We start from the raw sequence: 24,345 nt of genomic DNA on the forward strand, positions 1-24,345 counted from the left end.
CCCGAGTGCGCATCGGCGCGGAGTTGCGCTGCTGTGCGAACCGGGCTCCCTCTGCCCCTTCCCTTCCGCCCGGCGCTGCCGGGGGGAGGGTGTTCCAGGCTGCAGCGTGGTCTGCCCAGCTCCCACTTTCCGTGCCTGTGTGACAGCCTCTTCAGCTCACAGCTGATAGAGGTCTCAGCCTTCTCCGTATTGTTGGGCGTTAGGTTGTGTCCAGTCTTCTTGCTGTTATGAATAAGGCTTCGGTGAATGTCTGCGTGGTGACTTTAATTAAATACTCACTAGAGCAGGTTTCCCACTGTGGAGGTTGTGGAATCACACTCGTTTCAAAGCCATTATTGAAAGAAATTGCCATAGTTGCTGATGCCGCGTGATCACGCCATCCTGGGGTCGTTTCTACTTTGAGCAGCTCTTGGTCCAGGGCTGGGTCCCCTTTCTCCCTGCCTGGTGGCCCCTAGGACCCGCCGCTTGGTGCGGGGGGAGGTCCTTCCCCCTTCCCTGTGCCAACTCTTACGGGCAAGATGGCAACAGACTTGGGAAAAGTCTAGCCTGGGGCCTGGCAGTAAGTTGGCCCCAGTGTTACCTGGCAAAGGCCTTTAGCTGGGGAGGCAGGAGGCCTGGGCTGGAGCACCGCCTGGTCACTCGCCAGCCCCATGCCCTCCTGCAGGTTCTTCCCCAGCCCCAGCAGTTGGACCATCTCCAGGGTGTCCTCCATCTCTCAGTCTTGGGGATCGAAAACTGTAGGTACCATGGACACCGCGGTGGGAGTCCCGTGACACCGGGAGCTGTGTTTTAGCAGCCCCAGGGGTGTGCGAGGAAATCCACTGGGCTTCCGCCCGTGACGCAGGGCACGTCCCTTCACGTAGTCTCTGGTCTCTGAGAGCACGTCACTCCGCACCCGGGGATTGTAAGGGGATATGGACACAGATACACGGGGGATAGGAGTTAGAATGGTGATTGCTCGAGTTCCTACCCTGGGCTTTTAAAAATAACTGGTTGTTTGGGCACAGATAATTTTAAGAGTGCTTTTTTTAACCTCCTGGCGCAAACGGACACTTTCAAATATGAGGGCTTTCAGCAGAACACGTGGAGGAGCTAAAAGACTCTGCATGTGCTGCAGTCAGCTGGAACCACGGTGCAGCCCCACAGAGCATGGTCCCCTGGCGAGGTGCACGCGGTGGATCAGGGCATTTCGGTTCTCTGGTCACATCTGCCCATGGGCCCCGTCTGCTGCTGGAACAAAACAGTTCCCCAGGACTCCTTATCTTCACAGGATAAAGCTGGAGAGCTTCCCAGAAAGCCTCTTCCTCCTGTGACTAGAGCCCGAGCCCCTCACCGCTTAAAGAGTCGTGGCTGTGTTACACTGAGTGTCCTGCACAGCCCCCTTAGCGAGCTGTCCCCACTGACAGGCTGGCACCAGAAGGCCTCCCCCGTGCTGGCAGCGTTGAGGTCTGCCTCGTGGGGCCTGTTGGCCGTGCCCCTGAGAGGGAAGGCCCACCAGGTGAGACTCACTGGTGGAAAGGACGCCTGGGACTCGAAGTGCCTTGGGGTCCCCTTTGACTCTGTCCTGTCTCTCCTCCATCTGCCTTAAACTGCTCCTGGTGTCTCTACCTTCAAAACATGCCTTGAATGAAGTCCCCCTCCCCCCTGCCCCCAGTCCAGCTCCTTAGTGGCTCCCGTGTCCTGGCCTCTTTTCCCCTTTGCCCTGAATTCTTGCTTCCCCTCCTTCATGCCTCCAAAGCCAGCTGCCATGGGAACTTACGAAGATTGGATGACTTGCCTGCCTAGAAGCTGCTACTGGTTGCCCTGTGCACCTAGAACACCACCCAAACCCTCCCCGGTCTCACAGAGAGGGCTCTGGGTTTTCACTCGATTCCTCAAACATCACCAGCTTGCTCCTGCTTCTGAGCCTTTGCCTGTGCTGCTCCTTCCACCAGAATGTTCTTGACAGTCCCGGTTCCTTTTCATCCTTCAGTTCTCAGCTCACAGTGCCCCTTCCTCGGGGGTGGGGCCAGGACTCCAGCCCCCAGTACTCTCACCTGGGTTCCCTCTTGACAGTGAGGACAGAGAGGCCCTGCTTTATTTACCTGTTTACAGCCTGGCTCCCCACCCACCCCCACTCACCCAGCAAGTGTGCTGGGGAGGCGGGGCTGTGGCCTCCTTGTTTTCACTGTTCTGTCTCCCAGACCCAGAGAAGTATGGGGAAATTGGTGGGCATGCAGTGAGAGGGGGACAGGGAAAGAAAGAATGAAAGAGAGACAGAGAAAGACACAAAGTCTCTGGCAGTCATTCCATGCCCTGAGTGAAGTCATGCCCAGTACCCCCTCTGTCCAGCCGTATTGCTTGGTGCCGGTAGTGGGTAGATGGTCAGAACATCAGGAAACCATGGAGGGGGCTGCACAGTGGTGCTGCGTGCAGAAGCATACGGACTCTGTGCCAGGGTGAGCTGCGGGTCAGCCGGGAAGCGGGAGGCTGGCCAGGCTGCCAGGGACAGGCCACTGCCTGGGACTCAGGAATGTCGTCTTGTCACCGATCTGGGAGACGGGTAAGTCCCTGTAGTCCCAGGATCGGACTGGAGCCTAGCTGACCTGAGGGTGTAGACCAACCAGGGACTGGACTTCAGTTGCTTTTGCCTCGAAGGAAGGTTCTGTGGTCAGTGGCTCCGAGGGCTGGGCTCTGGTTCTGCCAGAGGCTGGAAGAGTCTGGGAGAGCTGTGAGTGCTGCTGTGGTTTGGGCTCTGCCAGGAGAGTGGAATGTGGCTTCCGGGGTGGGGGCGGGGGTTGTCCCGCCCATGACAAGCTCTGGGGAGTGGCTGCCCTGTCCTCTGAAGCCTATTTTAGCCACTTCCCCAGAGCTGAGTCACGGCACTTAGCAACACCCCCTCCCAAAGCCACAGATCCCTTGGCAGGTGCCCTTCTGGGTGGGCACCCAGGCCTCCTGACCTGGCCCCCAGGCCACCTGCTTGTATTTGAGCACCGTGTTCCACCTCCTCACCCCCAGATTGTTCTGTTAGGTGCTTCCGGTGAAGATATCACCCGGGAACCGACAACAACCCCATGAGTGAGTTCTCTCCAGGCCCCAACTCATGGAACCTTTTCGTGCTGGATGTTGAAGATGGTTTGGCCTTTCACAAACCACAGAACCTGGTTCTCACCCCCAAGGGGTGAGACTGCAGTCAGCAGAGAGCGCCGGCCAGACCTGTCTCTGTCTTCTCGGGGAGTGGGCCACGCAGGCTCCTGGCGATCCCAGGGCTGGTCTGGGGTTCCCGTGCTGGCCCCTCTCACCGCTGCAGAGCCCACCCTTGAGGATGCTACCAGCAGGGGTTAATGGGAGAGCCAGGACCCTCCTGTCCCGTGGCCTTGCGGCCAGGATACCCAGTCCCTGTGGGTGGCCGCAGGGGTCTGCATCATCCCTGCTGAGCCCTGGGCAGCTGGGCCTGTGGTTTCCCTTTATTTCTCCAACACTTAAGGTCTGAAACCACAGGCTCGAAGTTGCTTACTGGGTCTGGGGATTCCTACTGAGACACCGAAACCCTTGCACAACTCTGGACGTTTGTGTCACTGTTCCCACAACTCTGACCCTCTACGTCCCCTCCCCCCTCTCTCCCTCCCTTTTTCTTTGTGTTTGTTTACTGTCGTTTACCTGCTTTATTTTCACCTGTGTATTCTCACGTCTGGGCAGCAGTTCTTAACCCAGGGGTCCTGGTGCGCCCCCCCCCCCCCCCCCGAGGACACTTGGCATTTCTGGGGACATTTTGGTTGTCACAGCTGGGAAAGAGATGCTGTTGGCATCGAGTGGGTAGAAGCTGGGGGTGTCGTTCAACATCTTACTGTGCACAGGACAGCCTGCACCCCAAAGGAAGGTCTGGCTCAAAGTGTCGGAATCTGCTCTAGGGCTATACTAAAACTTTCTCCAGGGAGCAGCCAGGCTCCCCTTTCTCTGGACCACCCCCTCACCCCAGCCAGAAGTGGGGAGGGCTGCTTAATTGGTCATGGCAGCTGGGCAGTGCTGCCCCCTCCCAAAGGCCCAGGGTTGGGTAGGGAGAATGCTGGACCTGGGGCAGTGGTGAGGGTATGACCCCAAGGCTGGTGCTTTTCATGTGTCTAACGTAGGGGTCAGCAATCTGGCCCACCACTTGTTTTTGTAAATAAAGTTTTATTGGGGTGCAGCCACACCCATTTGTTCACAGGGAGTCAACCACTGCTTTCCTGCTGCAAAGACGGCTGCATAGCATTTTTAGCCACAAGGCTGAAAATCTTGACTGCCTGGCCCTCTGTAGAAAATGTTTGCTAATCCCTGCTTTAGCTGTTCCTGACTGTTTAGAGAAGGGGTGTCCAGCCCACAGCCCACGGGCCACATGCGGCCCAGGATGGCTATGAATGCGGCCCAACACAAAATCGAAAGTTCACTTAAAGCCTTTCTTTTGCTCATCAGTGTTTGTGTATTGAATTGTGGCCCAGAGACAGCAAAAGGTTGGACAGCCCTGTTTTAGAGGTCAGATCCCAGGGCGTGGGCAGGAGGGTTCAGGCGAGGCGAGGAGAGGCTACATTTCCTAGGGTTTGGTGGGAGGAAGAAGAGGGCGAGGAGGGGGAGCTGCCGGACATAGGGGTCATCTCAAGGCCTTCCAGGACAGTCCTCATTGGGCTCTGAGCGCAGCCCAGGTCACCCACGTGGCAGGGCTGTCCTGGTGCCTGGCTCCTGCCGTCGGCCCAGAGAACTGTTTGCTGGAGTGAGGAGCAGTGTGGCTGCCTGTGGGGAGGAGGGGCACTTCCTGGTGGGGGAGCCGTGAGGCTGGGCCTCAGCAGCTGGTCAAAGAAGAGAGCGTGGGAGAGGGGTTAGAGGACACGGAGAGGTCAGGCCGAGAGCCCTGGAGCCTGGCTGTAGGCAGAAACGAAGCCAGAACTGTCATTGGCCTCGAGAAGGCAAAAGCTGGGGGACAGGATGTCCGAAGCGTTGGCCTTTCCCACAGGTGTTTGAGACCAACTGTGCCCTGCACTGCCAGGTGGGGTCCAGCAGTGAGCAGGCCCATCCGGACACTCCAGAAGCTCCCAGTCCAGTGGGAAAATGACAGCCCAGCCAGCAGGGCTAGAAATATAACTGCCTGCTGGGAGAGGGGCCTTCCAAACTGCTGGCGACGGGGAGGTAGCTGGCAGGACTTGAGCTGGCTTAAGGACCTTCTCCCAGAAGCGGTGACGTCTCAGCTGAGCCCTGAAGGATGTTGGGTGAGCCAGGTGACAGGGTATTCCAGCAGGGGACCGCAAGTGTCCAGTCCTGGGTCTGGGACAGTGTGGGCATAGGAGAGCGGCAAACAGTGTCATTGAATGGGCATGCCGGGCCAAGGGATCTGCAGTCCGAGGAGGGCTTTCTTTAACTAAAAGGTGAAGGATGGACTGGAGAGGCACACAAGGTGCAGGGATACCTGTGGGTTGATGTCAGGGGCTAGGTGGGTTGTGGTGGCCTAGTGGGGGACAGTAGCTGGGGGTGAGGAAGAAACTCGTGGGGCACCCACAGGTTGAGCTTTGCATCCAGAAGACTGGGTCCACATTGAGGGTGCTGTTGAGAACTGTGCTGTTGGCAGGACTGGAGGCCCCACACCCTCCCCCCACCCCCACCCGCTGTACTTGGTTAAGTTCTTGCACCCATCCCTCCCCACACTGCTCAGTCCTATGCTACTGGGTGTAGCATTTGGGGCAGGTCGCTCCTGAGGGAAAGGGGCTGGTTTAGCTCCAACACTGAACTTCAACTTCTTGCCAGGAGCTACATGCGTGGTACCTCAGGCATTCAGATGGCCCTTTGCCTTTCAATCACCTGGGAGTCTGCAGAGCCCAGGAGACCTAGGTCACCTATGGTTAGTCCCTGGCCTTCTTGCACCCCTAGTGATTAAAGAAATTGGGAGGCAGTCTTCCAGTCTTGAACTCCCCAACGGGCAGAGGGTGGATCCTTGACAAAGAGCTTGGGGTCCCACAATGGAGATATCGCAGGCGGGACCCTCATTGAAGTGATGGGAAGGCTGGAGAGCCGGTTGTGCGGATCCCAGCAGCCCCACCCCAATTCTGATTCAGAGAGTGAGCCGGGCCGCCCACAGAGGTTGCGGTGCCAGGCAGCATCTCCCCGGGGCCCATTCTGTCCTCTCCCTCTTCTGAGGACGATGACTCAGGTTGAAGTGTCCGGTGACTTCACAGGGATTGAGGTCGGACTCAGGAAGAACTCCCAGCACGTCTCCAGACTAGTTGTTCAGAGGAGTCAAGTCAGAGGCTGCGTGCGTCTCTTTGCTACACTGCTTTGTGGAATCACCCCTCCTTAAATGCAGTCCTGCTGGCCCTGGCAGCATCCTGATTGGGAGGAGGTGTGAAGGGGTGGAGAGACGTTATTGTCCTCCCGAAGAAAGATCTTTCTCTCTCAGGCTTCAGGGAACGTGTGTGTCTGTGTCTGTGCCTGTGCCTCCTTGAACGCCGAACAGATTTGCAAGAAGCACTTCCCTAACCTGAAACCTGTGGATGAAGAAAGAGGCGCGATTATGAAATTGACTGCTGGCTGGGTTCATATTGTTTCATTTTGGTGGGAGCTGGGGTTTGAATAACAGCCTGTAGGCAGATGGGGCTTTTGTGCTGTGAGGCCAGCCCAGGTTAACCCTTTCCTGCTGTTCTCTTCTTGCAGCTCTCTGAGCTCCTCCTCATCGCCCCCTCCACCCGCCAGACTTCAGCTCTGACTCCAGACCTGCCTGCTGCCTTGGGAGGCCCTGCCTCCCTTCCCCCTGGGCAAGATGCCCATCCTCAAGCAGCTGGTGTCCAGCTCCATGCACTCCAAGCGCCGCTCCCGTGTGGACCTCACGGCTGAGATGATCAGCGCCCCGCTGGGCGACTTCCGCCACACCATGCACGTGGGCCGGGCAGGGGACGCCTTCGGAGACACCTCGTTCCTCAACAACAAGGCTGGCGAGCCGGACGGTGAGTCCCTGGATGAACAGGCATCCTCCTCTTCGTCAAAACGCAGCCTCCTGTCCCGGAAGTTTCGGGGCAGCAAGCGGTCACAGTCGGTGACCAGGGGGGACCGGGAGCAGAGGGACATGCTAGGCTCGCTGCGGGACTCGGCCCTGTTTGTCAAGAACGCCATGTCCCTGCCCCAGCTGAACGAGAAGGAGGCCGCCGAAAAGGGCTCCAGCAAGCTGCCCAAGAGCCTGTCGTCCAGCCCTGTGAAGAAGGGGAATGGCGGGGAGGGTGACCAGGAGGCGGCCTGTGTGGAGGGGGTGCCTCGGCGGAACGGGGCCACTGGCCCTCACTCCCCCGACCTCCTTCTGGAGGAAAAGGCCTTCGGGGACCTGACAGACCTGCCCGTCGTGCCCAAGGCCAGCTTCGGGCTGAAGCATGCGGAGTCCATCATGTCCTTCCACATTGACCTGGGGCCCTCCATGCTGGGCGACGTCCTGAGCATCATGGACAAGGAAGAGTGGGAACCAGAGGAGGAGGGTGGCGGCTACCACAGCGACGATGACCTGGGCAGTCTTCTCAAGGCTCCCACTTCTGTGTCAGGGGTCCCTCTCCGAGCCAGGCAGGAAGGCAGAGCTGGCCAGGACTCACCCCCGCTGTCCCAGGCTCCGCAGGACGAGGGGTGGGCGGCAGCAGCCCCCAGCCCGGGCTCAGCCCGCAGCGTGGGCAGCCACACCACACGGGACAGCAGCTCCCTGTCCAGCTGCACCTCCAGCGTCCTGGAAGAGCGCAGCCCTGCTTTCCGGGGGCCAGACAGGGCCCGGGCCACCCTGTCCAGGCAGCCCGACAAGGAGTTTTCCTTCATGGATGAGGAAGAGGAGGATGAGATCAGAGTGTGAGGCCGGAGGAGGTGGGGTTCCACATTCTTGGCTTCATCTCCCTGCCCCCAGCCCACCACCACCTTCCGCTTCCTGTTCAGGGGCAGCCAAGAGCCTGGCTTCTGCCACAGACCCTGGACCTCATGGATGAGGGGCGTTGGCCGCGCCTGGGGCCCCGTGGAGGACTTGAGGAGCGTGCCTGGGTGCCGCCTGGGTGCCTGACTTTGTGGCACACCCTGGCCTCCCTGGGCTCTGTAGGACTGCACTGTGTTCTTGCAGCAGGGATCAGTTTCCTTTTCTCCACTTGGGCCTCAAACGGATGCCGGATGTCAACCTGAGTTCCCGCCCCGCCCCCACAGCAATGCAGGTCAGCTCCGGGGCGGTCTCGGCGCCAGGGCTGGGGACGCTGGCTCTCCTCTTCTCTCCTGGAGTTTCTGCTGTGACCTGGCAGCGACTTCCCGGGTAAATGTGTGTCACGGGTGGAACGGGGTGGACACGTGCCTCGGCCCCTCCCTCCCCTGCCTGATCCGTGCACCGGAAGCCTGGAGCCCCTTGGACTAAAACCGGAGCGAACGTGAACACTAAACGCAGCCCCTTCCAGGGGAAAAGAACGGGGTGGGGAGTGGGAGGGAGGCCCCTGCAGGATGATGACACGGGACTGGGCCGTAGGCGGCGCTCAGCCCCAGGGGGTTCGTTTGTTCTTCCTTGTCATGTGTACGTCTTTCTAGAACAGTGTCAGGAACAGGGTTAGCAGGCCTGCCACCAGAGGCAACATCTGGGAGACACCTCTATACTCAGTGCTTCCCAGCTTTCATTCAGAATTGCATGGAGTGGGCATCTGTGGGTGTGGACTCCCCCCCCCTCATAGCTGTTAACCGCTGACAGCATCCAGTATAGAGTATTTCTGGAAAATGACTTTTTTAAAGTAATATATCTTTCCTGTGGGGGATAGAAGCTTTTTTTTTTTTTTTTGGACTGAGTTATTCCCTCCTTCCCTGCCCCCCCCCCCCACTACTTCTCCTTCCTTTCCCAGGCCTCCCTTCCAGCTCGGCCCACTCCCTGACTTCTGAGGCGAGGGCCAGAGGGTCTAGGGACATGGTTGCCAGATTTAGCAACAAAACAAACCGGAATGTTGAGTTAATGAGAATTTCAGGTATACAAAGGATAATTTTCCAGTATAAGTGTGCCCTTTTGCCGTACGTGGACCATAACTGACATTAAAAAATTATTTGTTGTTCTCAAATTCAAATATCACTGTGTGCCCTATAACCCTGCCCACAGGGATGGAGCGGGAGCTTGGGTGTGAGCCCCAGAGTGAACTGGCGATTGTTGTTCTGTCCTGGGAACCGGCTGACCCACCTCCGCCTGTCCCCTGGCAGCCAGTGGGGGAGGGGCTGACGACGCAGGACCCCGCCAGGCGTGGCTGCCCCCCCCCCCCCGGGCAGCCTCCCACCAGATCCTGACTCAGACACGAAGTTCTTCCTCATTTCAGTGCAGGCACCACATGGGTGCTTGGTTTCAGGGGTGCAGCCCCATGCCGACCTCCACACCCATGCAGCCGGTGGCCAGTTCCAGATTCTGAGCTGTATAGCTGTATATTTTTTCCATGATATTGTTAAAAGAGCAAGGCAACAGTAAAAAAAAAAAAAAAAAAAAAAAGCCCTTTCTCATGTCTGGTGCTCATCTCTGCTCCTGGGGACGGTTATGTCGGGATGTGGGTGGGTGGGGGTGAGGGTGTGGACTGGGTCCTGCCTGTGTCCCCGCAGCACTCGGGAGCCTGAAGTGGCTTCTCTCTCAGTCCCTGTGAGGGGGGCCCTCACCTCCTGTGGGGCCTTCCACCCTCAGCCTGGGCGGACCTCGGGAGCTCTGGGGTTTTGGTGTCCCAACTGCCACTTACCCATCTAATTTGTCGGGGTCCTTGGGTACTTGTCACATAGCTGCAGTGTGCCTCCCTCTCCTCGCCTGCTGAGAGGGGTCCCACCGCCCCCACAGGGCTGGGCTGCAGACACGGCCCCTGCCAGGGTGTCTGCCGAGTTGTAGTGAAGCCGAGGGAGGCTGTTCTCACAGGCTGCAGGTGCCGGCAGGCACAGGATCTGCCCCCACATAGACACTGCACCTGCCTTTTGTGCCATTTGACCTGGAAAGTTAACGTGCAGGCGGCTCATTCCTGTTCTGCCCACAGGCCGGTGAGGTAGACGCTGGTGTCCCCATTTTATGTGCCGAGAGGCCACATGGCCACTTTCTCCAAGTCACCAAACAGTAAGAGTCGGAACATTACTGGTTCAAAATGCTCTGGCCTCATCCCTCACGGGCACCTCGAAGCTTCATTACCTGGGAAAGTGAGGTCAGGGGTGTGTCTGCCCTGGGTGGGGACCTGGTGGCTCCCCCACCCATCTCCTGCCCCCACCTTCCCCGCTGGCTCTGCTAGCTAGAGTGCCTCACACACCCTGCTCTCCACGTGGGGCCCAGTGTGGCTGAGTTCTGGAAACCCATCCCAGTCCCCGGCATCTACGGAGAAATTTGGGCTGTACTCATCTTTTCCCTGGGAGGCAATTAGAAGCATAATTAAAATATCCCTCTGTCCCTAGACTGGCTCATTAGAGCTAATGAGGGATGTGGCTGGAGCCAAAGGTGTGGCGGCCCAGAGGGAGGAGAGGGGGCGGGGCTGGTGTTCACATCCCCAGCCCAGCAGGACGGGCGAGCCCTGGGGGCCGCAGCCTGGCTCTAGAGGCCACTGTGGAGCGAGTGCAGTGCTCAGCGCGGCCCTGACGGGTGTGGGGAAGCCCCTGAATGGGGCTGTGCTTCCCAGACAGTGGAAACCCCCCACTCGGCCCACAATGACTTGTGCAGGATTCCTGAGGGTCTGGGAGGAGCCAGGCACCCCGAGCTCCAGACCTGCTTTTTGGATGGAGAGCTCGATGAACTGCTGGCCATTCGGGAAGACCCAGGGGCCTGCGGAGGGATCTTCAGGAGCATGAATTCTGGTCGGGGGCTCCACAGGCCCACCAGACAACTACGGGATAACCAGGCAGGAGGAGCCGAGCCTAGCCGAGGCACTCTGATCTTGGTTTGCTATGTGGCCTCAGGCCAATTATTTTCCCTCTCTGGGCGGCTTCCATTTCTCCGTCTTTAAAATTTGGCACTAGCTCAGTTGTTCTCAACTTTTTACCAGAAGTGTTACTGGCAACAAGGTTGTAGGTTGGAGCCAGATATGTAACAGGCTGAGCCAGAGTTTCCCTGGATGGGGGTGGAGGTAGGGAGTCCTTTCTCCTCCGGTCTCTGAGGTCCACTGGAGAGACCTCACGTTAAAGGTGTTCTGCAGGCCCTCTCTACTGCTACAACTCACAGCAGGAGCCAGGAACTGCTTCTGGGTAATGACGTAGTAATTTTAATTCAGACTGCAGCGAACCTTTCCAAAAATGTGAGGGGCCCCCAGCCTCCTGCCCCAGGTGCAGCTGCGATCACGACCCCAAGGTGCCTTCGTGTCTCCCATCTTGGTCCAGCCGTCATGGGGCTTCCCCCTGCTCCCCACCCTTGAGGGGCTCTGCCGCTCTGCCCTTGTGACCGGGGCTGCATCGCCTGTGAGGGCTGACACACCAGGCCCTGATTTCTGTATTGGCCTCACTTCATTCTCATGGCCACTATGTGAGATCTGTACTCTTCCTGTCACTCCCATTTTATAGATGGGGACACTCAGGCAGCTCAAGGTAAAGGAACTGGCCCTGGACCACTGGGCTAGTTTGGGACCCAGAATGACCAGGTAGGGCCAGTGACCTGGTGGGCAGAACAGTGCAGAGATGCCCAGCTGACAGGCCTGCTGGCCGGGGTGTGCCTGGGGAAAACAGGTGCTTCTTGCTGCAGGTGAGGTGCTGGGAGCTCCAGGCCTCTCAGCAGCTGCTGCTGATTCACCTTGTTCCAAGGGCCCTGCAGGTAGTACAAAGGCCAGTGCACTGGCCACAGCTGGCCCTGCCATTCCCAGGGTCACGGGCTGGCTCCATCTCTGCTGGGCAGAGCCAGGGCTCCACCTGGGCCCCAGCCTCTGAAGCCTTTGGCCTCGGGCCTGTGTTCTGCTGGTGCCCAGGCTGGTCCACCGAGGTGCTCACCTTCGACTCCATTCTCATACACTCACACACACCAAGCCAGCCGCTCCTCTTCCCCAGGGTTCGCCATATTCACCAAAAAGTGACAAAAGGAATAGAGGGTGCCCAAACACACGAAAGCAGCGGATTCTCAAGATCTTTACATTTTAGGGTCTGGCTCACCACCCCCCACCCCCATTTTATAGGGCCTGGGAGAAGACACTGGCCAAAGTCCCATGAGTGGAGCAGAGCAGAGATTGCAAAAGGGACTGGGCTGGCTTTGAGCCAGTGGGTAGAATGGGGCACAGCTGCTCTTTGAGCTGGGTGTGTGGTAGGTTGTTGGGGTGGCCAGTGGGGCTGGGGTGCAGTGGTATGCTGCACACCTCACCCCTCCCTGGCTCAGGCTCACCTTGGCCTTCACCCACAGCTCCCTGAAGTGCCTGGCTTCCTCCACACTCAGGCACGGCCTCCCTGGCATGGCCCCTCCCTTGCCACAGTCACCAGCACACAAAGACTCTCTGGCCCCCAGAACTTGACTGAAGATGCAGGAAAGGAACAAAGTTAGGAATAAAAATGGGAGAGTTTGCCTGCTTCCCCTCTGCAGTCTCCTCTAGGCCCTGTGGCCTCCTGCCAGCAGCCAGATGGGAGATTGGAAAGAACATTTTGGGGAAAGGAAAGGTATTTGCAGGCAGATGGATGCTGGGGGCTTTGCCTCTAAAACCTGTTGCTCTAACTCACCAGAGCTGTTGTTATCCAGGACGAGACTCCCAGGAGGGGCCGGGAGGAGCCAAGGAGAGCCACCTTCCCGGCAGGACTCCAGCCCTGAAATGACTTGGCATGTTAAAAAGCACCCCTCAAGGCCACATGGCTCTGCTGAATTTTGTTTTGTTTTTATGCCCTGCTTTGTTCCAAAAAGGATAGGAGGCAGCTTACAAAAATACACAAATTACAATAGAGTAAAAATAGATCAGAGGGAAAATAAAGCCGGAACAAACACGAAAGAACTAAGAGAGTGGCACATGCACTGTTACCAGCCTTCAGACCACCGAACGGACCCGCTGGCCGGGGTGTGCCCGGGAAAAATGTTTCCAGCTTGTGTTATGTGTATGAGAGTGGGTCTCCACCATTCTCACAAGTGGGCTGAAAACTGGGCTTTGAGCTTCCTATCAGTCAAAGCGAAAAGGGAAACCCACCTGTTATGAGACTCACAATGTCCACGAAGTTGAAAGGGTCCCAGAAGCAGCTCAGCTTTTTCAGACACTGCGGTCTGAGAGGGATTCTTGTGAGTTCTTTGGAAGGGGTAGGGCTGGGCTTCCAGGCCACGTCCTCAACTACAGTCTCAGTCTCGTAACAGATACGATCGTGCAAACCCCAGAAGGCCGCTTTTCCGCTCAGTATGAATTGAAGGCTTGAGGCCAAGACACAGATCAATAAAACTGACTCTCGGGAGGGCCAGCCCCAAGCTGTCTAAGTCATTCACCAAAGACACACGATTTAGATTCTTCCAGAGCAGGGTTTTCCAGCCTCCGCACTATTGACACGTGGTGCCAGGCCATCCTGTGTTGTCAGGTTAGGGTTAGAACTGTCCGACAACCCAGGAGTTAGATACATTCATCCAGTCTGGTAGGAGGGGCAGAGTTGGGCATCCAGGTGGAGTCGGGTGCCGGGTGGAGAGGGGTCACAGCAAAGGCTTGTGGACCCCCGCGCACAAGGTAGCAGCTGATGGACCCTGGGCGTGGGCTGACAGCAGACAGACCCAGTGAGGCATGCAGGGTGGCTGACTGACCTAGCAGTCCCACATTTGTGCACAGACAAACCAGGTGAAGTTGGGGAGCAAGACAGACCTTGCAGCCCAGGGCCACAGCTGGGGAAAATAAAGCCTCAAACCACCAATTGAAAACACCTGTGGGGGTTGAAGCGCAGGGAGAGACTCGCAGACTCACAGGAGAGTTCCTTGGAGAGACCCACAGGGTCCAAGAACGTACACAAGCCCACCCACCCAGAAACAGCACCAGAAAGGTCCAGTTTGTTTGGGGGAAGTGGTAGAAGGGACTGAAATCTGAGAGGGAGCAGAGCAAGCACCATTGTTCCCTCTCGGACCCCGCCCCCACATACAGCGTCACAACCCAGCAACTGGGCTGACCTGCCCTGGTGAACACCTAAGGCTCTGCCCCTTATATGTAACAGGTATGACAAGACAAAAAAAAAAAGGCCCAGATGGAAGAACAGCCCCAGAGCAAATACTTTTAAGCGACAATGAAATAGCCAACCTATCAGACGCACAGTTCAAAGCACTAGTGATCAGGATGCTCACAGAATTGGCTGATTTTGGTTGCAAATTAGATGAAAAAATGAAGGCTACACTAAATAAAATGAAGGAAAACGCACAGGGAACCAATAGTGATGGAAAGAAAGCTGGGTCTCACATCAGTGGAGTGGACCAGAGGGAAGAAAGAAACAACCAAACAGAAAAGAATGAGGAATAAGAATTCAAAAAAAATGAGGAGAGGCTTAGGAACCTCCAGGACATCTTTAAACATTCCAACATCCGAATTATAGGGGTACCAGAAGGGGAAGAGGAAGAGCAACAAGTGGAAAAGTTATTTGAACAAATAATAAAGGAGAACTTCCCCAGAATCTGGCAAAGGAAATAGACTTCTAGGAAGTCCAGGAAGCTCAGAGAGTCCCAAAGAAGTTGGACCCAAGGAGGAACACCAAGGCATATCATAATTACTTTACCCAAGATTAAAGTGAAGGAGAGAATTCTAGAAGCAGCAAGAGATAAGAGGACAGTCACCTACAAAGGAGTTCCCATAAGACTGTCAGCTGACTTCTCAAAAGAGACCTTACAGGCAAGAAGGGGCTGGAAAGAAATATTCCAAGTCATGAAAGGCATGGACCTACATCCAAGATTGCTCTATCCAGCAAAGCTTTCATTTAGAATGGAAGGGCAGATAAAGTGCTTCTCCAATGAGGTCAAGTTAAAAAAGTACATCATCACCAAGCCCTTATTATATGAAATGTTAAAGGGACTTATCTAAGAAAAAGAAGATAAAAAAACATGTATAGTAAAATGACAGCAAACTCACAGTTCTTAACAACCACACCTAAAGCAAAACCAAAAACAAACTAAGCAAACAACTAGAACAGGAACAGAACCACAAAAATGGAGATTACATGGAGGGTTAGCAACAGGGGAGTGGAAGGGGGAGAGAGGGGGAAAAGATATGGAGAATAAGTAGCATAGACGGTAGGTAGAAAATAGACAGGGGGAGGGCAAGAATGATGTGGGAAATGTAGAAGCTAAAGAACTTATGACACATGGACATGAACTAAAGGGGAGAATATGGGTGGGAGGGGGTGTGCAGGGTAGAGGAGAATTAAGGGGTGGGAAATGGGACAACTGTAATAGCATAATCAATTTTAAAAAATACCAAAAAAATAGAGAAAGAGAAACCAGAGGTCTCTCTCCACCACGTGAGGACGTAGCAAGCCAGGAAGCGCACTCTCACAAGGAACTGACTCTGCCAGCACTTGGGTCTTGGACTCCTGGCCTCCAGACCGTGAGAAATCACTGCCCACTGTTGAAGCCCCTGGTCTGAGGCATTTTGGTGCAGCTGCCCCAGCTGATCAAGACAGTGGGCAGCTGCCTGCGTGTCTGGAGTGGCACGTCTAGGTCAGAATTCGTGGCCAAGAAGGAATTCAAAAACAGGCCAAGAAGTGAGACCAAGGGCAGCTCTATGGTTTTGATGAACACAGGTGAGAAGGTCAGGACTGTGGGCTTCCCCCAGCCCCGCCGACTCCCCCTGCCCACCCGCCGACCGCACTCCCCCTCCGGCCCCCAGCCCTAGGTCGGGTGGTTTATCCAGGCTGGGAACCAGGACGGGCTGCCCTCTGCTTGCCAGCCACAGCAACTGGACTTTGAACACAAGGGTACAATTGACTCCCTGTCTGTGGCCAAGGCCTGGAGCGTTTTTCCATCTATCCTCTGTCCCCGTGACCCAAGAATCATTTAGAGATAACAGACTGGAGGGCAGTCTATAGTGATGAAAATGAAGTTTTTCTTCCAGACTCAAATGACCTAAAGGCAGATCAAACGTGTGACCTTGGCCCCCAATCCATCAAAGTGAGCGCCCCAGGCTGTGGCTGGAAAAATTAATCCATCACAGTGTCCCTGGGCCAGCTGGTGGCTCTGTTTCTATAGGGATCTGCCTCTCTCTCCTCCAAGTGAGGGTGAGGGGCTCATCACTCCAGGAGGTACCCTGGGATGTGGGGATGGGCATTGGAACTTTGCTAATGATTATGGTTTATCTTGACCTTCTAGATTTTTCTGTCTTACAAAGCACAGAGTATCTTCTTTCTGGGGTGGCTTTTCAGCCAGTTCTGGATTCTGGCATGTCCACGGCTGGACCCCCCTTTGCTGGCTCTTCCATGCAGAGTGGCCCCAGGTTTGCAGCCAGAGGGCTCTTTCTAAAATGCAAATCAGACCCAGAGCTGAAAAGCTGGCTCCTTCAGAGATTCCCAAGACCTCAGGTTCAAGGCCCTTCCCCAGCCACCTCCCAGGCCCTTGAGAATCTCAGCAGCGGCCTTACCCCCACGCTGCTCTACAAGTGGCTTCCCCAGTGGACTGTGCTGCTACCACCACAGAGAACATGATGCTCTCTCCACCTGCAGACAGTTTTTTTCTGCATCCGTGTTCCCAGAAACCTTTGCTACCCAGGCTGGACCTGAGCAGTCTTGCAGTACCTCTGCAAGTGCCCTCTGTTCCCCGCATGGCGGGGTTGCACTGCCTACTGATGGGTTACTTTCCCTGCTCTCTTAGTTTTCTATCATTGCTGTACCAAATTATGACAAAGCTACTAGCTTCGAACAAAGAGAATTTAGAATCTTACAGTTCTGGAAGTCAGAAGGCCACAGCGGCTTTCCAAGAGCTGAAGCCCGGGTGCCAGCAGGCCTGCATCCCAGGTTCCAGGGCAGAGTCCGTTTCCCTGCCCCTCTAGCTTTCAGAGGCCACCTGTGTTCCTTGGCTCAGGACTCCACCGTCCGCCTTCAGATCCAAGAAGGTAGCATATTCAAATCTCAGATGTCTCTCTCTTTCAATCTCCATCTCAATATCCATCTCTTTCTTCTTCTTTCCCTCCCTCTGGCCCTCCTGCCTGCCTTTTACAGGGACCCTGTGATTACATTGGGCCCACCCGAATAATCCAGGATAAGCTCCCTGCCTTAAGATCTTTCACTTAATCACATCTGTAATGTCCCTTTTGCCATGCAAGGTGACATAATCACAGGTTTGGGGCATTAGGGTTTTGGAGGGCATTGCTCTGCCTGCCACACCCTCCTAGACAGCAGCTGTGTTTTGTTCATTCTGTATCCCCCAAAGTGAGCAGAGGCTCCAACTATTTTTGAATGAGCAAGTGAATGAATGAATGAATGAATGAATGAATAGCTTTCCCGGAGGCTAGGTGGGGGCAGAAGCCAGAATACAGAGCTGGAAAGACAGCGGAGAAGTAGGAATAAACCAGAGTATAACCTGAGCTGGCCCCATCCTGCACTTCTGCCAACTCATTTTGCTGGTGCTGCTGGGCCTGCAGTGTCCCCTGAGCTGCTGGTGACGGGACTACCTTTCCTCAGGGCACAGGGCAGTGAGTGGAGCCAGGCCATGGAGGCTTCCCTCTGAGCCCCAGGAAGCTTAGGGAGCCTCCGCTGAGCCTCGAGGGGCTCTGGGCACAGAAGCAGAGGGGAGAGGAGGGTGAGCTGAAGACCGAGACCCTTGGTGGTGGCAAGAGTGGAGGGGAAAACCTATCCAGACACTCCCTGGGCCAGGGCTGGCTTCCTGAGCACCAAATGTCCTGTCTCCTGGACTCTCAGGCCTGAAGTACAAGCCTTGTGCCCACACAGAGGCCCAGTCACACTCTCAGGACACTGCTCACCTCCCCCAGGACCCCTGCACCCACACCTCCACCCTTCCTTTCTCGCCCCACACTACTGCCGGTCTGCTCTGCAGCTCAACAGGCTGGAGGAGCTTGGCTTTGGGGCGGGGCAGACTGAGCTTGTGGCCTTTGCAAAGCCTTAGAGCCTCTGTTTTCTCAACTGTAGGAGAGAAATAACGACAGCTCTCTTCATGGGGTTTGGTGGGGATGAGAAAGAACACAGTGTAACAGTGAACCTCCACCAGTTAAATCCTCGTCACTGGCAGCAAAGGTTGGGATTCTAGGTCCCTGTTCCAACATCAAGGACGCTGTGTGAGTTTAGGCAATCTCTTCACCACTCTGGGCCTTGGTTTCTTCATCTATGAAATGGGTAGGAGCAGCTTGCACAGCGACAGTGAGCACTGGAAGAGGCCCTGTGAGCAGCTGGGGAGGCTCAGGAGTCCCGTTACTCTGCCCCAGTCCCCGGGGAGAGACGCCTTTCAGGAGCGTAGCTTCCAGAAGCCCCCGATGCTCAGAGACTGGGCTCCCGGGCAAGGACAGAGCAGGACCGTCCCGGCTGCTGCATGTTACTGCCCTGCCCTTCACATGCCTTTGGTGAGGTTAGCAGCTGTCCCCACCAAGTGGCATCTCTGGGGCACGAGAGCAACAGAGAGGGCAGGGCACACTGGCTCGTTGTCCCTGGGGTTGAGCGGCAGCAGCTGTGGGTCACAGGGGCTCCTCCTGACCCCACCCCCTCCCAGCACCGTGGTGACCCAGCCCATCCCTGGTGGACTCCGGGCAGCCCCTTCAGAGGCACCGAACAGCACGGAGCCCCCACCCCACAGCACCTCCCCTCAGGACCCTTAGGGATAATCAATGTGAAGGAGGGGAGGCACCTCGGACCTGAGGGCAGGATGCTTAGGGCCTTGAGCACCCAGCCACACACCCCAAGTGTGGGGGTGCCTCACAACGCATTCCCCCAGGAAGGACTGCTCCCCATGTCATATGTCATTACTGACAGCCCCCCAAGGAGGTCCCACTAGGGAGGGTCATCGCTGGGGCTCAGATTACTGATTAAATGACCTGCCTAGGACTTGAACCCTGGCCTGACCGATGCCAGTCTCACCCTTGCAGGGTGCCCGAGTGGGGGTTGGGGAGACAGGCCTATGCAGAGGCACCAGAAGGGAGGGCGTGGCCACATTTTGCCCAGGGAAGCACTGGCCGTGGCTGGTCCAAGGCCACAGGGCTGGGCACAATGACCCCTGCCAGCCCCTGGCAGCCGGAGAATTCTAGGGCCCCCTGCACCCCCTGCAGAAGCTCAGAGCAACTCGTTTATCCAGGGAGAGGGGCAGGGTGATGACTGAGGAAAGCTGCAGCTGGAGTTAGATGAGAGCCTCATAATGATGGTGATTAAAAATTAACACAACTGTTTGCACAGCGATTTACGCGTCCACTTTGCAGCCATGAATTAATTAATCAATGAAAACACAGTGCTGGGGAGAAGCTTCAGGGCCCAGAAGAGCAAGCAGACCGTGAGGTTCCAGAAGGACATCGCCAGGACATGGGGTGCTGGTGCACCAGGCAGCCGTGAGGTGGCAATATAAATGGGGGAGGGGGACTGAGACAGAGGGCCTGCGAGGTGGGAGACCCAGGGCAGACCCCCAGTTGACACCCATTAGCTGTGGGCCCTTGGCAGTCACTCAACGTCTCTGTATTTCTATTTGCTTGTCTGTAAAAGGGGTGAGTGAGGTCTTCCGAAACCGAATTTCTAAATGGAACGCTCTGAGTGTCCGGGGGTGGCTGTGACAATCACCGCAAAGGCGGGGGCTTCAAACCACACAAGTGGGCTTTCTCACGGTTCTGGAGGCCAGAAGTCCGAGATCAGGGCGTTGGCTCCCTCTGGCACCTGGGGATGGGGGGCCGGCACACCTTCCTCAGTGTTCCAAGGCCACTGGCTGACCCCGGTCTCCTCCTCTGTCCTCACATGGTCTTCTTCTCCAGGTTTCTTGTGACTGTGTGTGTCTCAAATCTCCCTCTTTTTTTCTTATAAGAACACCAGTCCTTTTGTTTCGGACTCACCCTAATTCCAGGATGATCTCACCTGGAGATCCTTAATGACACCCGCAAAGACCCACTGCCAAATAAGGTCACATTCATGGGTACCAGGGTCAGGACTTGGATTGTGTTGGCGGGGGGGGGATTCAACCCACTACAGAAGGGATTTTGGAGAAACAAAAACCATGAACGTCAGGTGCTGTCGTTCTTACGATGGAGACTTGGGAGGAGGGCGCCCATCTATGTGATATCCTCCCCACACCTTCTGCTCACCAGGCACCCGGGGGTGGCATGGGAGTCCAGGTGGAAGATGGGCCCTTGACTAGAAGAGGAGGGGACACTAGGGTCGATGGACAGAGCAATCTCTGCTGGAGTTTCCTTCTTCCCCAGCCTCAGGACGAACTCTCCTGCCCCTAGCAGGCTGGGAGGACCTCTGGCTATATCTCTGGGCTCTGTGATTAGTTATCACCCTCCAGGCAGCCTCCTGCCCCTGAATTTCCCCCACAAGCCTACTCAGGAGCCCGTGTGTTCCTCTCCTAGTTTTCCCCAGGCCTTTCATTGCCTTTCTCCATGATAAGGGGGAGGGAAAAAAAAGCAGAACAAAACAAAACACCCCACCAAGTCCTAAAAGACACTCCAGGTTCAGGCCCTACTTACTTCCTAATCTTGTCATCCACTGCTCCCCTTCTCTGAATCCATGCTTCCTCCAAGCCAAACCCCTGGCTGGTCGCTCAGGCTGACTTGTTACCTCATGGCCCCGTGCCTTGTCCAGGGGGCCTGTCTTCCAGGATGTTCTCCCCGACCATGCCCAGGATTTCCCCTGAGAGCCCTCCCTGCCACTCCTCTCTGCCCCCTGCTTAGGTGGCTCCCCCCTTGCCATCACCACACTGTCAGCAATCACCCCTTTGTATAATTATGCTGTTGAATGTGCCCCCACTGGACTGGGTCATTCCTGAGGGGCAGTGACACAATCCTTTGTTCCGCGGTCCCCGGTCCCCAGTGGAGAGATGGTCCTCTGATGTTCATGGAAGGAAACCATCAAGAGCTGTGGATTTGAACTCCACTGTCACCACCTCCCCAACATATGCCCTTGGCTTTGCTGGGCCTTGATTTCCTTATCTGCCTGACTGCCTGCCTTGCCAAGTTGGTGTGGGCCTTCAACGAGCCTGTGTTGACAGAGGAATGCGTTCTTGCACTAATCAGTGCACACAAATAGGGCCAAGAGAAGCAAGGGCGTCTGTCTTCCCCTGGGACGCGACCCTGCGCGGCCCGCGGCCGCAGCTCCGCCCTCCGCCTTCCTGGGAATGTAGTTGGAGGGAGGCCCGAGCTTCTGGAAAGTCTTGGATCCCCTCCCAGCCTGCCCGGGCTTTGCCTCGGCTCCAGGTGTCTACCTCTCCAGCTATTTTCTTTTCTGATCCCGAGTTCAAAAGAACAACAAAACTAGGAGCCACAGCCCCGGGGAGGCACAAGCCAGCAGGCTCATTCTTGTTGGTCCTGCTGCGGACCTGCAGGGCGAGGCCCCCCTCTCCTTGCTGGACCGGGAGGGAGGGCAATTGGGTTCTGTGGGTCTCGGCTCCAAAGCGACTGGAAAACAGCAGTTCCAGTTAGACCGAAGGCCAATTAGGGGGCCAGAGCCGGGGGGAGGGGAGGCCTGCCCTAGTTAGAGTCCTACAAAGCGCCTTTGAAAGCATTTTCAGATGTCCCCAGGCCCGGGGGGGAAGGGGTGGCGTAATAATAATAAAACAACATTTGCATAGAGATTTCGTTTACAAAGCACTTTCTCAGGGGCGGGGAGGCGCTGGGGTGGCCCTGTGGAATCCTGGCCGGGAGGCCGCAGCCTCGGCTCGGTTCCACCCCCAGCCCAGCGCGCGATTGTGTGCGGGGTAAACAAAGCGCCATTCATCCAACTATTTCCGATTCCTCTGAGTTTCAGTCTCTCTTCCCTCTCTCCCATGAAGAGCTCACTCGGAGCTTGTCACTCGGGCCAAAAAAAGGGGTGTCAGGAGTCTCAGAGGGAGGGGTTGGCTGGGGCCCGGTTGGAGGGAAGTGGGCGGCGGGGGAGAGGGGCCTCCATCCCTTTGCACCCCGGCCCCGCCCCCACACCCTCTGGCTCCCAGGCGCCCGCGAATCAGCAGAGCCTGGCTGTGGTTGGTTTGTGCAACTTCTCTAGCTAACCTGGGCTGTGTCTTCATGTTGAAAGTATGAGTGCAGGTTTGGTAATGTCTGTGCATATGCTGTGTGTGGGTTTGGGAACGGGCAGAGATAAGCAGCATGTGGGTCTCTGCTAATCCCTCCCGAGCAGGAGTGGGCTGGGATGGGACTGACTGACACAGCGTGGGGGTGTGGGGCCCTGGGGCGTCTGCACCTGCATCAGATGGGAGAGGGTGGACAGCTGGACTTAGAGTATGGCCTGACAGTCACCTGGCCCCTGGCATCAGACCCTGGCCCCTTAAGGGCCTCCGTGAGCTATATAGGGTCCACCTGCCGGCTGAGCAGCTTTCAGCTGCCCCAGCAGGAGACGGAAGATGGAAGAGGTCATTGCAGGGCTGCAGAGGTTCACCTTCACCTTGGAGAAGGATGTAGAGATGCAAAAGGGCATTGGGCTCCTGCCTTTCCAGGGCATGGACAGTGAGTGAGGATGGGTACCAGCCCATCCCTCTCGGGGACCCTGCACGACCCCATCCTCCCTCCCCCAACCTGCTCTGCAGGCCTCTGCTCAGCATCCTGCTGGGCACGGCCCTTTCTCTCTGCAGCTCACCAAAGGGACTGAGCTGGGGGCTTGGGCCCCCAGCCTGGAATTCCCAGCTTAGCCACTCTCTTCTGAGGGGCTCAGCCCTCCCTTCCCACATCCCTTGCAGGAATCCAGGGAAAGCTCCCAGGTTGGCCTCGGCCCGCCATGGCCTCTGGTGCAGAGTTGGGGAACTCAGGTGTTGAGGTTTGGGGGCTGGTCCCAGAGGCCAGCATCCAAAGGCAGGACTTGGGGGCCCCGAGCGCCAGCCTTGGGGAGGTACCGGGGAACTTGCTGATGGGGTAGAGGCCCTCTGGGGAAGCTGCCCCTCTTCCTTTCTTTCCTTCCAGAGTCGGGCTCAGCTGTGTGCAACTTCTTCGCTAAAGGGCTCTGTGAGAAAGGTGGGTCGGCTGGGGGCCTGGGCTGGGGTGGCAGCAGCAGCTGTGTCTGACCGACACAGGGCTCACCTTAGCCTGGATAGAGGTTGGATTTGTACTGGGGAGGGAGGGTAGGGCTGGGATAGAATTTTAATCTTATAACTGGGCAATGAGCAAGTCGGTGGGCCCACCAAGAAGCCTGAGCTCCAAGGGTTTCCCGGACTCAGCAGCACTGAGTAGGGTGGCCAGAGCTGCCTGGAAGGGAACGTTCTTTCTTCCTGCCTTGCTGGGGGTGGCAGTGTCTGTGGGCTCCAGCCTGTGTGCTCCAGGAGAGCCCTGACCTCTTTATTCCCGCCCCCCGCCCCCAGCTTGGGGAGTGGCATCCTGCCCCCTCTCTTGTCCTCTGAATCAGTATGGGGCCGCTCAGCTGTCCCATCCATGCCCTGTGCCCCGAGGTAGCTCTGGTAGCTCTGGCTAGCTCTGGTAGTCTCTGAAATGCTGCCAGCAAGCACCTCCAGTTCTCCGCCGCCCCAGTTTGGATCAAGCAGCACCCTCTTCAAGCTCCTCTGCCCCAAGAGCCTGACTCAAATGCTCTTGAGAGGGTACAGCTTTTCTTCTAGCTCATGAACCTCGCTCTTCCTATAGAAATACACAGTTGCCCCCAAAAGTCTTGCTTCCAAGGTGGAGCTTCCTAGTCCCTCTGTAGGCCCAGGTTACATACGTACCCTCACTGGTGTGGATGCGTGTAGGGCCTGCTTTTGGGTTTCAAGTGTGTCTGTTCTTGGGAAGCTGGGAGGGAAAAGGGGCCCAGGCAGGGGGGACCTGGAGCCGTTTTTTGCCACGTGCCTCTTTTTGTCTTTGGGCGGTCCCTGGATGACGGGGTGAGAAGGGACGTGAGCTCAGCCTCGGGCCCTGTCCTCAGCTGGGCCCACGCTGTCTCTGGAGCAGAGTTTCACAGTGCCATCCTCTTGCAAAGAAATACAACTGTTTGTGTGGAAGGTCAGATCCAAGCAGGCCAATGGCCGGGGGTGGAGGGTAAGGCAATTTTAAAAGAAGCTTCCTGGCCCCCCCTCAAATTCTATCAGATGCATGAGGCCAGTCTCACGTAGAAACTTGGGAACTGGGGTGTCCTTCCTGCTGATGGTGACACCATGTTGGCGAAGATGATAAAGAGTTAAATATCACATTCCCATTTGTTTCTAAATCTTTGCAGAGTTGGCTCTTCCGTCATCATCACGTTAGGTCTCTGGAATCAGGAAGCATAACTTTTTTTTTTTAAGGACATGAATTCAGCAGACCCTTAATGAGCAGTTAGTATGTGATAGGGATGGCACTGTGGGGGCTGGGGGTGTCCAGGGCTGGAAATCGTAGCTCTGTTCTCTGGGAGGAGCCTTGA

The 24,345-nt window shown here is 56.5% G+C and overlaps 2 protein-coding genes across 5 annotated transcripts in view; both read left to right on the forward strand.

The window, feature by feature from the left end:
* The window catches only part of CDC42EP4 (CDC42 effector protein 4), a 41,834-nt gene that overhangs the window by 9,933 nt on the left and 7,556 nt on the right, over positions 1-24,345 (forward strand). Inside the window, exons 2-5 of one of the 4 annotated variants that reach the window (XR_004904834.1) lie at positions 6,655-8,641; positions 12,201-12,211; positions 18,251-18,254; positions 18,728-18,740. Coding sequence is in view for 2 of the 4 variants with exons in the window: in XM_028521116.2 (XP_028376917.1) it covers positions 6,761-7,822 (1,062 nt within the window). In the remaining 2 variants the exon portion in view is untranslated. Of the gene's footprint in view, positions 1-4,899; positions 5,220-6,654; positions 9,461-12,200; positions 12,212-18,250; positions 18,255-18,727; positions 18,741-19,446; positions 19,454-24,345 lie in introns of those variants that run through there. The other 3 variants (XR_004904833.1, XM_036033427.1, XM_028521116.2) reach the window with 3 other exon arrangements.
* The window catches only part of CPSF4L (cleavage and polyadenylation specific factor 4 like), a 29,340-nt gene continuing 26,758 nt past the window's right edge, over positions 21,764-24,345 (forward strand). The window contains exons 1-2 of the mRNA XM_028521995.2: positions 21,764-22,472; positions 22,923-22,973. Coding sequence (XP_028377796.2) covers positions 22,370-22,472; positions 22,923-22,973 — 154 coding nt within the window. The 5' untranslated portion in view covers positions 21,764-22,369. The remainder of the gene's footprint in view (positions 22,473-22,922; positions 22,974-24,345) is intronic.

This window comes from Phyllostomus discolor, chromosome 8 (assembly GCF_004126475.2).
Source record: "Phyllostomus discolor isolate MPI-MPIP mPhyDis1 chromosome 8, mPhyDis1.pri.v3, whole genome shotgun sequence".
Lineage (NCBI taxonomy): Eukaryota > Metazoa > Chordata > Mammalia > Chiroptera > Phyllostomidae > Phyllostomus > Phyllostomus discolor.